This window comes from Myxine glutinosa, chromosome 5, assembly GCF_964187855.1.
Source record: "Myxine glutinosa chromosome 5, kmMyxGlut1.1, whole genome shotgun sequence".
In the NCBI taxonomy this organism is placed as follows: domain Eukaryota; kingdom Metazoa; phylum Chordata; class Myxini; order Myxiniformes; family Myxinidae; genus Myxine; species Myxine glutinosa.
In genome coordinates, this window is record NC_136265.1 from 145,131,669 (window position 1) to 145,146,974 (window position 15,306).

At 44.6% G+C, this 15,306-nt stretch overlaps 1 protein-coding gene across 1 annotated transcript in view; it reads right to left on the reverse strand.

Annotated features, from left to right (window-relative positions):
* Positions 1-126: 126 nt before the first annotated feature.
* LOC137426966 (uncharacterized) overlaps positions 127-15,306 on the reverse strand; it is a 15,896-nt gene continuing 716 nt past the window's right edge. The window contains exons 2-5 of the mRNA XM_078777419.1: positions 13,657-14,064; positions 6,110-6,232; positions 2,353-2,404; positions 127-2,130 (exon numbers count right to left, since the gene is read on the reverse strand). Of these exons, the coding sequence (XP_078633545.1) occupies positions 1,655-2,130; positions 2,353-2,404; positions 6,110-6,232; positions 13,657-14,064 (1,059 nt within the window). The 3' untranslated portion in view covers positions 127-1,654. The remainder of the gene's footprint in view (positions 2,131-2,352; positions 2,405-6,109; positions 6,233-13,656; positions 14,065-15,306) is intronic.

Consider the following 15,306-nt stretch of genomic DNA (forward strand, 5'->3'; position numbering starts at 1 on the left):
ATTATTAATAAGGAGTTGTGAACTTACAAAACATCCCAAATGTGACGTTTGTCGGTTCGTAATCGGACGCGGAGTCATCAGAATGAAGAAGACCAATAATCAGATTGAATGACGCAATACATGGCAAAAGGAACAAGAGAAGAACTTGATCAAATCATGGATGGGGGAATGACAATTGCAAAACATGGAATTTCTGTGTGAGGTTTGGTATATAAAGTGACATTCCATGATCCTAATTATTAATTAAAAGATAATTGTGAGGCCCTTTTCATCCTCCACAAAGTGCGGGAAAGAAAGAGCTGTGGGTGGGCATCAATTGATTGCCCAGTTTAATATATATATATATACTACTATATATACGACGAATACTAGTACTTTACCAGCCCCACTATTATTCCCCCTCTTCTTGTGGGGTCAGCCGGGGAACGCTTTTGGCCCAAGTCTTTCACGAACGGGCTGGTCAGGCCTGACATTCGACTGGACTTAGTTCTTCAGGCAAGAATTTGAAATTTGCTCAGGGTGCCGGCGATGGCTCGCCTACTCTCAACGAAAGACACCATCGGGTCTTTAACGTCCATCAGCGACCATTACTGGCAGACGGGTCCTCGGGCTTATCGTCCTTCCGACGGACGGCGCACACATCCATGTGAAACACCTGCGGGTGTACAGGTCTGCAGCTGGGTGGAGACTCGAACCTCTGATCGACAGCTCGAAGGCGGGTACGCATACCGTAAGCCATCCTGCCAGCCCATCGCCCGGTTTATGATAACCATAACAAATATAATACAACGGTCGGATTTTCATGTGTGATCTGAACATTGCAGATTAAGAGCCACAACAAATGAAGCAAAATAGGTGTGGTTTTGTGTCTCGAGCTCACGTGCAAACCAAGTGATACGTCTTTGGTTCTTTAGCTGGGTGGTGTGGTTACATGGTGTCATCGGGGTCGAGGGAGGGCGGGGCTAAGGGTTTGAGAGTTGGTCCAGAATTCCAGGGAAAGAATGGGGGGTAAAATACAAGGTAACATCAAAGGAAAGCAGTTTGCTTCGCCGAAGCACAGCAAAGCACTTGAAGTAAAGGCACAAGTTCCAAAGTGCATTTGTTGGTTGTTTTGGTATTTTGAATGTGTTGGGAATGCCATCCGGAGGGCGTTTTAACACCTTCGAAGGTCGTCACACTATAGGTCTTGGTGGCAAGGGTTTTGTCTTTAGCTCGATTGCTGATGTTGACAGGTTTTTTGTGCCTGGTGCCCTGGCTGGGAGGCCGAGGAGGAAGCCTGTAGTCGGGGCGAGCAGCACGTGTGACGAACATAGGGTGCCCGTGGAATAGCCATGCGCTCCTAACAGTGGCGCCAATAAGAAGTTAAGGGACTGATGGGAATACCAAGGAGGTAGCAGCAATCGGGAGAGGAAAAATGATAAAGCTGGAGGTCGAGAGTCATTGGTGGACAATGATGACAACAAAAATGATAATAAAAGACCAGTAGGTTGTCACGCACAGAGGATAATACAGAAGGAGCGGAAGTATAGGTGGAAGATTGATGTACAGGTGGTATGTAAATAAAGAGGGGATCGACTGGGAATAGGGATCAGACAAAGACAAATGCTCTCCTGTGGATTTGTAGTATCTCCTCGGCTATGTCCTGCAAACCTCGTTACTCCCAAAGCTCGGCTTGTACACAAGGAGAAGTTTTGAGACCTAAGCCAAGGCCGAGACCCAGGTCAAAGTCTAGGTCTTCGAGAAGGTCAGTTGAGAATACGGGCGGCAGAGCCGGGCTCATGGGAGGAAGACCGAGCGCAGAGTCGGTGAATCCCAAGCCCAATTCTAACCAGTCGTCTTCATCCTTGCCAGCGCCTTCATCGGACATGTCCAGGGACAAGCCGTCCTCAGCAAGAGACACCAGCACTTGCTCAAGGGCGAGGCTTTCGGACGATCCCGTTTCATCCCAGGCTTGGAGCAGGCCACTGGGAGAGAGGGGAGACGGGGGAGCCGGCGAGGTCACCACCGAAGAAGGTGGTCGCGAAGGGGGCACCTGCACGGCGGTTGCACTTTTGGGTTTTGGCAACGGTGAAGCAACCGGTGTGGGGGATTGCATCAAAGTTGCTTCAGACGTTTGCTGCAGTCCGATTTCTACATACAAGGGAATAATGGGCAACAAAAAATGGCCGTTAGCATTCGACAATCACATGGACGTTTTGATAAAGGTTGGAAAAGCTGAGAAAATCAATCTTCGTTTTCACTTGTCAAAGTTTGAAAAGATTGTTTGAATATTTTTAATTTCTATTCATTCTCCACTATAATGTGGGGATGGAATCCAAACATCATTTCAGGGGAAAACAAAGAGTGTGTTACCTCCATTTTCCATTAGCATGCTGAAAAGGTCATCGATCGCGTGGTTGTGCGTCTGAAAAGGAGAAAATTCACACCCCAATGTCAAGCTTTCATCATTGGGCTTTCGGTTCGTTCATTTAGTAGCCGAACTCAGTCGGTGCATGGAACAGCACCCAGGGCAAAAACTATCCACCTGTACCTGCCGAGTCGACCGATCGGTCGCTGTGGTGGAAATGCACGTGGAAGAGCCAAACGGGTGCATCGGCCATCGGTTTACAAAAGGAGCCTCTGTTTGCTGCCATGAAATGAAAATGCTGTTCCTCGCAGAAAATGTTTCTTTATGAATGGGAAAAGATTTGAAATTTCCAAACGAAAGAAAGTTTCGATATTTGAAGTTCCGGGGCCTGCCGATGATGTCATCACACATATCTGGAATCTTTCATGGGACGCTTCCCTTTAACATGGGGTATGCCTCATTAATTAGTTGGGATAACCCTCTGAATATATCATTCCTGTGTAAGAAGTATGTTAAATACCTGAAATTTTCGTATAAATAAGAGCACTGTGGCCAGAAAGATAACAAAAATGCAAACCCATCTCACGGCAAGATAAATATATTGCTGATGTGATGATAAGTTAACTGAAAAAAAGTATTTCTCTCCATGACAGAATCTTCATTAGTGACTGTGTCCAAGTTGCAGAGCACATTCATGTTTCCTCAAAAATAAACCAAATAATTATTCGCCTATTTACATATTACATAGGCACAGTAACGGATAATTCAATCACTCTCCACCATGGATGCTCCTTGGAAGAATGGGATTGAACACACTGTGAAAGTATACATTTCCTGTGCATCATTATATGCAAAACAAATGCATAACCCTTCCTTCCCCTCCAACATACCTTCCGTTGTTTTACACTCCCTTCCTCGATACCGTCATCTCCCTCATCCCTAGACCCACTCAGCCAACTCCAAAGTCCTCCTTTGCATATGTTGCTCCATTGCCATAATTATAATATGTAAATGGATGGGCTGACAATATAGCCTAGATGTATGCACTCGTACCTCTAAGCTGTCTAACCTGGGTTTGAATCCTGACCGAGCTATAAATTGTCATCCCGGTGGTTCACAGGTTGGGTGATTCATCAATGTGTGTGCCGACCCTCGGATGGACTTTAAGCTGGGCATCTCATCTGCCGGTATTAGTTGGTGGGTATTAAAGATCCCACGGTGTCCTTTGCGAAGAGTAGGTGAGCTACCGCCGGTACCTTGACAAATTACACATAATATATATATATATATATATATATATTATAATATATTATATTATATATTATAATATTGATATTATTTATTATATATTATATTATATTATATATTATATTATATATTTTTATTAATTATTATTTATTCTATTTATTATTACATTATATTTATTATATTGATTGATTGATATTATTTATATACTAGCCGAAACCCGTGGAACATCCACGGAAGGGAGGATGTGGTGTATGGATAGAGTGTACCATTATGGATGGCATAGGGGATTTGCTTGTCCGAGTAAGAGTTAGGAAGAAAGATGAGAATGAAGAGTGCGTATATGAACAACGATCGCCGACACCGGCACAAATGCATGCTCTGGATTGTCCACTCAGTGTACGGCTTGCTTTCGCCTTCGCCTGTCCAATCAGCGGACGGCTTGCTTCGCCTTCGCCCAGCAGACGCCAATACGATGGCGTCGTAAGATGGCGTCGTATCGGCAGTTAATCGGATGCTTTTGGGCCCCAACGTCGGCTAATTCAGATTTTTCGAGTGTGGCTGTACGTGATAAACAAAGAGCGCGGTTCGTATATCGTAAATCCATTAGTGCCGTGGGCATCGGGTCACTGGGTGCGGCATAAAAGGGATAACAAAGTCGAGTCCTTACACTATTATTATATAGATTATTATGATATTTATTGGTATTATTATATATTATATTATATTGATATTATATTATATTATAGGGATGATAGGCCTCCTCCCCCCAAGCCCTCTCCCTCCCACAGATCTCCCGATGTCCCTGCTCTCAAATGTTGAACTTGTGTGCTTCTACCTCTCCCCATCTTGTCTCCCGCTCCCTTTATTTCGTCTTATCGTTTTATTACCTATGCGTATGCTTGTGTATTACTGTGTTCGTGCTTATGTTTGCGTTTCGTCGTTTATGTGTCCGTTTGTTTTTTTTGTTATTAATGTTAGCTCTTACACGAGCCTCGATCTTATATACAAAAACCCCCCACAAAATAATACAAATTCTTACTCTAACCTACAGAGGGCACTGCATCAGCGGCACAGCTGCACCCTCAGCCAATGATGCTACCCCGCAGCCTTGTGCTGCATACGAACGAACAAGAATGTAGATGCTCCAAAACTCATTCCATTGCCATGACTCATTTTCATCCTACTATTTGCGTTTTCACTTTGTCGATTCAATCGTTCGTAATTTTATACTTGTATGTATTTTTTTTTTTTTTTTTTGCTTTCTTTATGTATGTCTCAGTCTGATCTGATGTCCCATTACTGACTGTGTGTTAAAGTTCACCATGGTGTAATTAGATGAGGAACTGTCCAAAATGGGGTTAGGTGGTCAACCTCACGCTCCACCCATGGAAGGAACCTGGAATTAAAATTGGGGATCAACCCAACTCCCAAGTGTCTATTCTTCTGAAAGATTCTGAAGGATCGCTAATGCCCATACTGGAGACAAGAAGAAGGCCGTCCTTTCTGCAGTGTATTCCCATCCAAATGACCGTAGGCTTTGTAATACAGCACACCTTGCTGGCACGGCACCAGGTCGAATCAGACTGCACCCAGGTGTGAACCAAAGACCAGGCATATCAGAAGCAATCTATCTTGCTGTCTTCATGTGTATGTGCACTTTTTTCCTATAGAAGATCGAGGCGAAGAGAGTAGCAAGCTTACGGAGGATAAAAAGGCAGGCAACCTCGTAACAGGACAGAAACAGGTGGACAAAGCAAGCAAGGGAATGGACAAATAGAAAAAGAGGAGGAGGGGAGGAAACAGTAACCTGCAATAAAAGAGTTGAGTTAGTTCGGATAAATGGGAGTAGAAAAGATTATTGGTAGGGATTGGGGATGGCATGAGATGGTGGTGCTCCACCTGATTGAAGCCCTGGAGGGAAGAGAGCAATTGAACCTCCTCGAGAAAGCAGGTGTAAAAATGTGGGAAAAGAGGAACAAAGCAATGGAGGTTTTCGAAAAGCCGGGATTTTGTGAGTTTAACCCGGAGTCAGTTACTCGATGAACATGTGAATCCTGGAAAGGCTGAGGAGAGTCACATGGCGGAGAGAGAGCGAGACTGGAGGAGAGGCAGTAAAAAACGGAGAGGCCACCGACCTGCCTGCCATGTGTGAGAAACAGGCTTTGTGCTTCAGCCTCATCATGGAAGGCATACAATAATGTTGAGAGATTTAGATTCCACAGAATCAAGGAGAGACAGATGTGATGCTGGGGCCCCAGCCCATAAGAGAGTGTACTATTGCATTGAGGTACGGCCAAAGACCTTACGGACTGTATGTAGTTCTGATTTATCAATATGTGTTTATTGTCACAGTTGAACCATTACACGCACCACATTTGAAAATGTAATTTTGTTAATTACAAAACAAAAACTTTACAGGCTATCTGACAATGTGGCACAATTCATTATTTACAACACTGCAATATTCTACAGGCCTTGCTATTATGTATGGAGTGGCCTGTTTTTATGCCCAACCTGCAGCTCTTGTTGCTGGTGAGTCAGCCTCACTGCATCCTCATATGAGGGCGGCTGCCTGCTAGACAGGCTCACTGGAGGCAAGGTGGAGGATACTTGCTGGGAATCTACCTTCGAGTTTGCCTGGATGGAGAATCAGACAAACCAAGTAACATTTTCTCTTGCTTCATTAGTTACTTGCAAAATTGTGAGATCATATAACTGTTCAAGTGCAGTATATATCTCATCATTTCAGTGGTAACAGCAGCACAAACTTAGGAAATCTTTATGACATGTTAATGGCGGTCTTAGGCAAGGCCAAAAACCAAACAGTACATGAATTCTCACAACAAGTCTCATTATCAGTTGTTGAATGCACTGTGCAATTTTGTATAATGATAATCATATATATCTATATTGTTATTGTATACATAATTGTATACATTATTGTACTGACTTGGCATTTAATATGGAATATATTTTTTTCTTGACTTGGGTTTACTTTCTGAACTCAGTATATGAATCTGGTGAGTTTCTTTTACGCTTCGGTGATGTCTTTGTTGAAAGAACCATGTCACTGATTGTCTTTCGCAGCAAGAAGTCAAGAACAGGATTATATCACAGGTGGCGTGACAAAATGTAAGGACAGGTACATTTGACGATTGGCTTCACAATCGGGTATATAAGGGTTGTTGCGTTCTGTATTAGTGGAAAACAACTGCTGCACATCTACAAAAGTTATTGCCGCTTCCTCTGGAGATGGTCCGTCAACTTGACAATGCTGTTTGTCATGGAGTGGTGGCTTTACGAAATTCTGGCATGAAACAGCGTGCTATTGCTCGGCAGTATGGCATCACTCAAGGTCAGGTGTCAAAGATCCTGAAACGAAATGCTCAGAGGGGTGTCCCTACTCCAATACCGAGGCCAGGACGTCCACGCAGAACCACAAGGAGAGATGATCGCCAGCTGCACCGGTTAGTCTGCAATGGCCGTACCAAGTCAGCTAATCGGCTTAGGGCTGAGTGGCAGCAACTGACAAATGTGCCTGTATCCAGAAGGCTAGTCAACCAATGACTGGTTCAAGCAGGCTATCGTGCCAGGCGTCCCCTGAGAAAGCCACGCCTGACCAGACAACACAGCCAGCACCGATTGCAGTGGGCCAGAGAGCACCGTCAATGGCAGCCAGGACACTGGAATCACATGACCTTCAGTGACGAGTCTAGATTTCTGGTCTATCGTCAAGATGGCCACGTCCGAGTGCGCAGACAAGTGCATGAAGCCCACAACGAAGATTGTATAGTGCCAAGAGTCCAAGCTGGAGGTGGTGGGGTGACCGTTTGGGCTGCTTTTCATGCAGGGGGCAAAACTGACCTGGTTGTTCTGAATGGAAACCTGAACCAGTTCAAGTACAGGGCCATTCTGGAAGAAACATTGCTTCCATTTGCTCGTGCAGCCTTTCGAGGAAACTTTGTCTTCCAAGATGACAATGCACGGCCTCATCGTGCTCTCATGATCCAACACTTTCTTGCTGACCGTGGTGTAGAGCATATGGAGTGGCCTGCCATGTCCCCGGATATGAATCCGATAGAGAACTTGTGGGCAGAATTAACGCATCAAATCGACAACTTGGACCAGCAGCCGACCTCTGTGCGTGAATTGCAGCAGACTATTGTCACTGCATGGCAAGCGATTCCTGTCCAAACCTTGGCAAATCTCGTGAACAGCATGCCTCGACGTGTACGTGCTTTCCTGAATGCTCGTGGGGGTTACACGAAGTACTGAACTGTAATTTTACTGTCCGTAATCCCAGTCATAATTTAGCTTTTGTTTTTGTTGAAAAAAAATTTGGCTAATGTGCAAAATAAAGAGATATTTCTGGAAAACGCACAGAAGTTTAACACAGTACTGTCCGTGAATTGAGTTCGATATCAGTTTCCATCACTTTCAAGGATCAATTTATTTGCTTCGAAATGTCAAATGTGGTTTTTGTTTCTTTTAAAGGTCACATTAACAAAATCTAGAATAATTTCAACATAATTCCAATGAACTTTTGGTTCCAAGTCATCTTGAAAAGTAAGTTCACCCCCACCAAAAAAATATTCCATATTAAATGCCAAGTCTGTATATATATATATATATATTGTATACATAAACAAAAACCATGATGAAGTGGTGAAGCGGTCGGTGAAGCCGTGTGACGATATGTCTATTAATAATGTGCTGTTTGAACATCAGTTGCATCCTGACGACATGTACGTCTATTAATTACGTACTATTGGAATATACCTTTCAACCCTTCAGACTGCTGAGACCCCTAAGACATTTGAAGACCCTATAAGACCCCCAAAACCCCTTAAGATCCCAAATACCCTTTAAGACGTCTGGCTACGGTTTCCTCGCTGCTCCCACCTTTTGTTCATATGTGTTCTGTACCATCCTCCAAACAGTGATGACTCCATTAACATCTCGCTGTCCGACAACATGGACCAACTTCTATCCACTCATCCAAACTCTCTCTTCCTCATATGTGGCGACTTCAACTGTCATCATGCCAGTTGGCTGGTGTGGGTACCTCTCTCACCAGCCACGGCACCTCAGCAAAGGACTTCTGCGGCCAACTGGGACTGAAACAATCTGTCAATTTCCCGACCCAGATCTCAATCAATGGAGGATATTCTCTTCTAGACTTGGTTATGACAAACTCCCTGCAAATGTCTGCTGCTCTTCTCCTCCAATCGGTTCTTCTGATCATTTGTTTGTTAAAGTGGACATCTCTCTGGCATTCTCAGAGAGCCTCCTCAGCACCGACGGGTCTGGCATTTCACTCAGGCCGACTGGGACGGTCTGCAAGCAGCCATCAATCATCTGGACTGGTCTCCCATCTCTACTGCCTCTGACATCAACTCTTCCTGGGAATTCTTCCAAAGTAAACTGCTCTCTCTCATGTACAGATTTATCCCATCTCGTTTTCAGTTGTCATACAATTTTTTTTTTTTTTTAATACCCTTCCTCCCATCCATGGTACACTGAATCTTGTGGTGAGGCAGTTGCCGTGAAACAACTTGCCTTCGCCTCTTGGAATGAAAATCCAACTGAAGACAATCTCAGTTCCTTTTGCAAAGCTCGGACACAAGTGTGTGTCTACGCTTAGGAGAGCCAGGAAACTCTATCTCTCTACTCTCAAGACTTAACTCTCAAACCTGTCTCCCTCCTCCAAATCCTGGTGGCATCTGGTCAAGTCTGTTTGTGGTATTTTTCCCCCCTCCATCCCCTCCCTTACCTCAAATGGCTAAACGGCTGACACCACACGTGACAAAGCCGAATGCATCCACTCTGTGTCTGCCTCAAAATCTAGTGTCCCAAAACCATCTGCCTGTACCCACTTTACCCAGTCGAACCCAGCTGCTCCTGGACTCTGTGTCCTTCTCTCCTGACAAGGTGGAGAAGTTTCTGTCAATCCTCGACTCTGATTCTGCAACTGGACCAGACGGCATAAGCCCACGGGTCCTAAAATCCTGCTCTGCCGCTCTATCTCACCCTGTCTCTGTTCTCTTCACCCTCCCTTTTGCTCAAGGTCATCTGCCATCTGCTAGGATATCAGCCAACATTAACGCTTTACACAAAAAAGGTGCAAAAACAGATCCTGGAAGTCATTGGTGTCCTTGTGTTTAATACTTCTCCCCCCCCCCCCCCTTCCCACACCTCCTCCCCCGAAGCCCTCTCCCTTCCACACATCTCCCTGCTCTCAAATGTTGTGTTTGTGTGCTTCCCCTTCTCTCCCCATCTTGTCTTCCGCTCCCTCTTTTTATATATTTTGTTTGTCTGGTTGATTTGTTTGTGAAGTAAATGCTGGCTCTTTCACGAGCCTCGATTCAGTATACAAAAAAAAAAAAATCCTTGCAACTACAGACCAATCAGCCTGCTCCCAATAATCAGCAAGGTCATGGAATCCATCATTGCTTCAGATATCAAATCCTTCCTCTTCTCCGATGGCTTGATCTCTGATCATCAATTTGGATTCAGACCAGGTCACTCTACTCTGGACATGCTGCTTCTGCTGTCTCAACAATGGATGGAGGTCCTCAATGCAAAACAGGAAATCAGAGCTGTCTCCCTTGATATCTCTTGCCTTCGATACGGTCTGGCACCCCACCCTGCTCATCAAACTCTCCTCCTATGATATCCATGGAAACCTCCACACATGGCTTGCCAACTTCCTCTCTGGTCACAATCAATGTGTGGCTCTGAATGGAATTCTCTCATCTCCCCTTCCTGTTCAGGCTGGAGTTCTTCAAGGCAGTGTTCTGAGCCCTGTGCTTTTTCTGGTGTCTCTCCAGCTCTCTGGAGCTTTCTTTCTTTGTCTGGAGTTTGTCTGGAGTCTTTGTCTAGAGTTTTTTCTTTCTGGATTAATGATCTCTCCAGCTCTCTGGAAAATCCTCTCTGTCTCTTTGCTGATGTCTCCACTCTCTGCCGCTCTATATATCAACCATCCGATCGGCGAGCAGTAGCCTATCCACTCTCTGCAGACCTGGACAATATCTCAAACTGGTCAAACAAGTGAAACATGTCTTTCAATCCTGACAAATCTCACACTCTCACTTTGTCTCTCCAAAAAGACCATCTGGACAACCCTCCCATCTACTTTCTGAACAATCCTCTTGAAGAAGTTCTGTCACTCAAGCTTTTGGGTCTCACTATCTGCCATGATCTTTCCTGGGAAAACCACATTTCCAAGCTGGCCACCAAAGCCAGTCGCCATCTAGGCAACCTCCGTTGTGCAAAGTCCTTTCTGGGCACGTCTGAGCTCCTCACGACAAACAAAGCTTTCATCCGCAGCTGAATGGAATACTGCTCTCCCCTCTGGGCTGGTGCTTCTGCCTCACACCGAGCTCGGCTGCAAGCGGTTGAAACCAAAGCGTTCAGAATCATTGGAATCTCCCGCGATGAAGCTGATTGTGAGGGCCCTTCACTCACCTACCGCAGGCAGGTAGGTGGTCTTTCTGTCTTCTACCAACTCCTCTCTGGCCTTGCTCCCCCTGCTCTGTCTGCGCTCGGCCCCCCAAATATTCCTGCAGGACGCACAAGATCTGCCAGCAACCTTCTTCTGGCGAAACTGCCAAAATCTAGGCTCTCTGCTCACCTTCACTCTTTCATTCCTATTTTCTCCCGCCTCTGGAACAATCTCCCACACTCTCTTCAATCCCTCTCCTCCCCCCGTGTCTTTAAAACAGCTGTTCACCACCATCTCTTATCTTCCCCCATCCAAAACCTTGATCTTTTCTACCCCCGTCAAAACACCTCAAATCCGCCTCGTTCAATCTCCGACTTCATTCCTGAAATTCCTAGTTGTGTTCATTTGCTTTATACTGTGTACCCTTCCTCCTCAGCCCTCCCCCTTCCACAGATCTACCGATGTCCCTGTTCTCTACTGTTGTTGTGCTTGTGTGATTCCCTCTCTCTCCCCCTCTTGTCTCCCGCTCCCTTCATTGTATGTTTTAGGTGTCTGTGCATGTTTTCATGTTCAATGTGTTAGCTCTTACATGAGCCTCGATTCTGTATTCAAAAAAAGACCCTTAAAACCCCGAAGAGCTGTTCGAAATTCCAAATGAAATTTCAAATGAAAGAAGGTTTTGCTATTTGAAGTTCCGGGGCCTGCCGATGATGTCATCACACATATCTGGAATCTTTCAAGTGGTGCTTCCCTTTAACATGGGGTATGCCTCATTAATTATTTGGGATAACCCTCTGAGTATATCATTCCTGTGTAAGAAGTATGTTAAATACCTGAATGCTTTGTATCTGAATACCTGAATAAATAAGACATTTAATCACAATGGCCATAAATATACCGAAAATGCAAACCCCTCGCACCACACGTAAATATATTGTTGTTGTGCAAGACCTAAGCCTGTGGTTAACAAGCGTTACGCCTAGGTCCCCCGTCGGTGAAATTATGCGAGTTGACAAAGTGGAAGACGCAAGGCGGCCATCTTGGATTTTGAAGTGGCGACCCAATTTTCAATAGCGTTCTTCCTTATGCCTAGATACACCCACACACCAGATTATAAGTAGGTACTTCGCTTATTTTTCAAAATATTTCGCTCACAAGGTTCAGACATATATATGGTGGCGGCCATCTTCGATTTTGACGTGGCGACCCAATTTTCAATAGCTTTCTTCCTTATGCCGAGATACACCCACACACCAAATTAAAAGTTGGTACTTCACTTATTTTTCAAGATATTCATCTCACAAGGTTCAGACATACATGGCGGCGGCCATCTTGGATTTTGACGTGGCGACCCAATTTTCAATAGCGTTCTTCCTTATGCCGAGATACACCCACACACCAAATTAGAAGTTGGTACTTCGCTTATTTTTCAAGATATTTCGCTCAAGGTTCAGACATATATATGGTGGTGGCCATCTTGGTTTTTGACGTGGCGACCCAATTTTCAATAGCGTTCTTCCTTATGGCGAGATACACCCACACACCAGATTAGAAGTTGGTACTTCGCTTATTTTTCAAGATATTCATCTCACAAGGTTCAGACATATATATGGCGGCGGCCATCTTGGATTTTGACGTGGCGACCCAATTTTCAATAGCGTTCTTCCTTATGCCTAGATACACCCACACACCAGATTAGAAGTTGGTACTTCGCTTATTTTTCAAGATATGCAGGTTACAAGGTTCAGACATACATGGCATCAGACATACATGGCGGCGGCCATCGTGGATTTTGACGTGGGTTGCACCCACACACCAAATTCGAATGCGGTCCTTCGCTTACGCACGCACGCACGCCCGCACACACGGACGGAAGGGAAAGCCATCGTCCCCCTTTTGCTCCGCTGAGCGACAGGGGACAAAAAGTGAAGACCCTTTAGACCTCGGAGTCCCTAAGAACCCTTAAGACCTGTAAGACCCTTTAGACCATTTAAACTCATAAGACCCCAAGATCCTTAAGACCCCCAAGACTGTTAGGACCGCTATCATCCTTAAGACCCTTTCAACACTTTAGACACCGTTCGATCCCTTCACACTTTAGACCTTTTATATCCTTTAGACCCCTAGAATATTAGACCATTTATGTCCCTTTAGACTCCTGAGACCTGAACACCATTTAGACCCCTTACACCCTTCAGACTGATTAGACAGCTTGGTCCTTTTTAGATTACAAATAAATAATATCACCAATATCACAAATAAATTTGCATAAAAGAAATGTTTGTATTATGATTGGTTTGTATTATGATTGGTTTGTATTATGATTGGTTTGTATTATGATTGGTTTGTATTATGATTGGTTTGTATTATGATTGGTTTGTACTGTGATCTTCTTCCAGACTCATCAGCATTGAATCGGTATCTCAGCACTCAATGGACATATAGCTACAATAGGACATTGTAACATTTATGGAGACTGCAGTGTAATTTAGCAGCCAGAGCATCGAAATACCAAAAGAGTCGAGACATCTCTGCTTAAACTGTGGGAAGAACAGTCTCACACATTATGGAAAATTTCCTGAGACTATTGTTGACAATCTGAGGATATCTAACTTACCTTCGCCATCCCATGCTGATGGTGAATTTGATGCTGGTACTTTTGTCTGCACTGATGCAATCCATTATGACTTGGCTGGGACACCAACAAATGGTGTGGAGATAGCTCCAAAGCATGCTGGGACCTCTGCCCTGGGGTTGCAGGAACCAAAGGCCTGGGAATCGCCAGAGGACTGAAAGCAGGTGGAATGTTCTGTAATGTCTGTGCCGGAGATGAAGTGGCACAAAGCCTTTCTCCGAAGCCCATGGGAAGGCCATGGAAAGGATGTGTGTGATGGACCTGCGGGATGGCTAGGTCGCCACATGGCGAAGATGCAGTGAAGACAGGAGAGTGATGAAAGTGGTTAGGCAGCATTGGGAATAAATGATTTGCTTCTGAAGAATTTTGCTTCCATAGGTCACAGCGCACCTGAAATGGAAGAGGGGACAGTAGGAAGGTATTTTTTTTTTTAGTCTGACTTATGAGTTGTTTCTACACTCAGGCTTATGGTTGTGAACTCCGTAAAGTCGGTGATATAATTTGCACATTTGAACGCTTTCCATGTTGAGCACGAGTCAAGAACTCAATAAGTGAGGCACACTTACGGTGGCAGAAGGTCATGAATAGGTGTGGGTTAAAATGATGGAATTGTGTCCCATTGTGATTTTGGACATTGGAAGAATATTAATTTCCCATCATCATGACTTATGTTATTTGCTCATTTGGAGTCATGTGGACTATTGTAATTAGAACTAGACGTAAGAAAGACCATCAATATTGCGGTTAGTATGTGGGGTCCTCCACAAGTGCTTGGAACAAGGTATACGATAATCCAAGAAATGTCGTCATTTCTTGAAAACATCAACAAAACATGTATAGGTAAAGGACGTTTTGATGTTTACGAGCAAGTTGTCCGTGTTCACACGGGATTCTAAACTGGGTCGGGATGGGGATGGCAAAAATGTAAATGGCGTCTTCCGTCGTCGAGCCGGAAAGCTAACAATTCACATTTATTGCCACGTGATGCAATTTAAATGCTCTAATGGCGGCGAGGTGCTCCATTTTAAACTGTTCGTTTTTTTGATACCTAGAGTCATAATAAAACTTTGTATTGGTGTCAAAGCCAGTGACCAATTGCAAATGAATGGTGGGATTATCAGGACATTAGTCGATAATAAAGAAATGAAGACAGAATATGGGATCAGAGAATACACCAAACAGATCAACCCAATCCAATTGAGTTATTGTAACATTCATGCGAGATGACTTTTACTTGAAACCGTCACAATAACCAAGACCAATGGGTTATGCAGGATGGTGGCTACTTTGAGTTTGGATCCTGAATTCCAGATGCAACTGAGGGTCAGGTTCCTCGACTGTTGAGAACCTGCTGCGGTTATTTTGCAACACAAAACGTCCTTTGCAACACTAAATGGTTATTTAGTGTCCATGTGTTTTATACCTCTCCCATCCCCCTTCCCGCCCCCCCCCCCTTTCCCATGCCTCCTCCCCCCAAGCCCTCTCCCTCCCACAGATCTCCCGATGTCCCTGCTCTCAAATGTTGTTCTTGTGTGCTTCCCTCTCTCCCCCCATCTTGGCTGCCGCTCCCTTTATCTTATGTTTTATGTGTCAGTTTGTCTTTTTGTCATCAATGTTGGCTCTTATATGAGC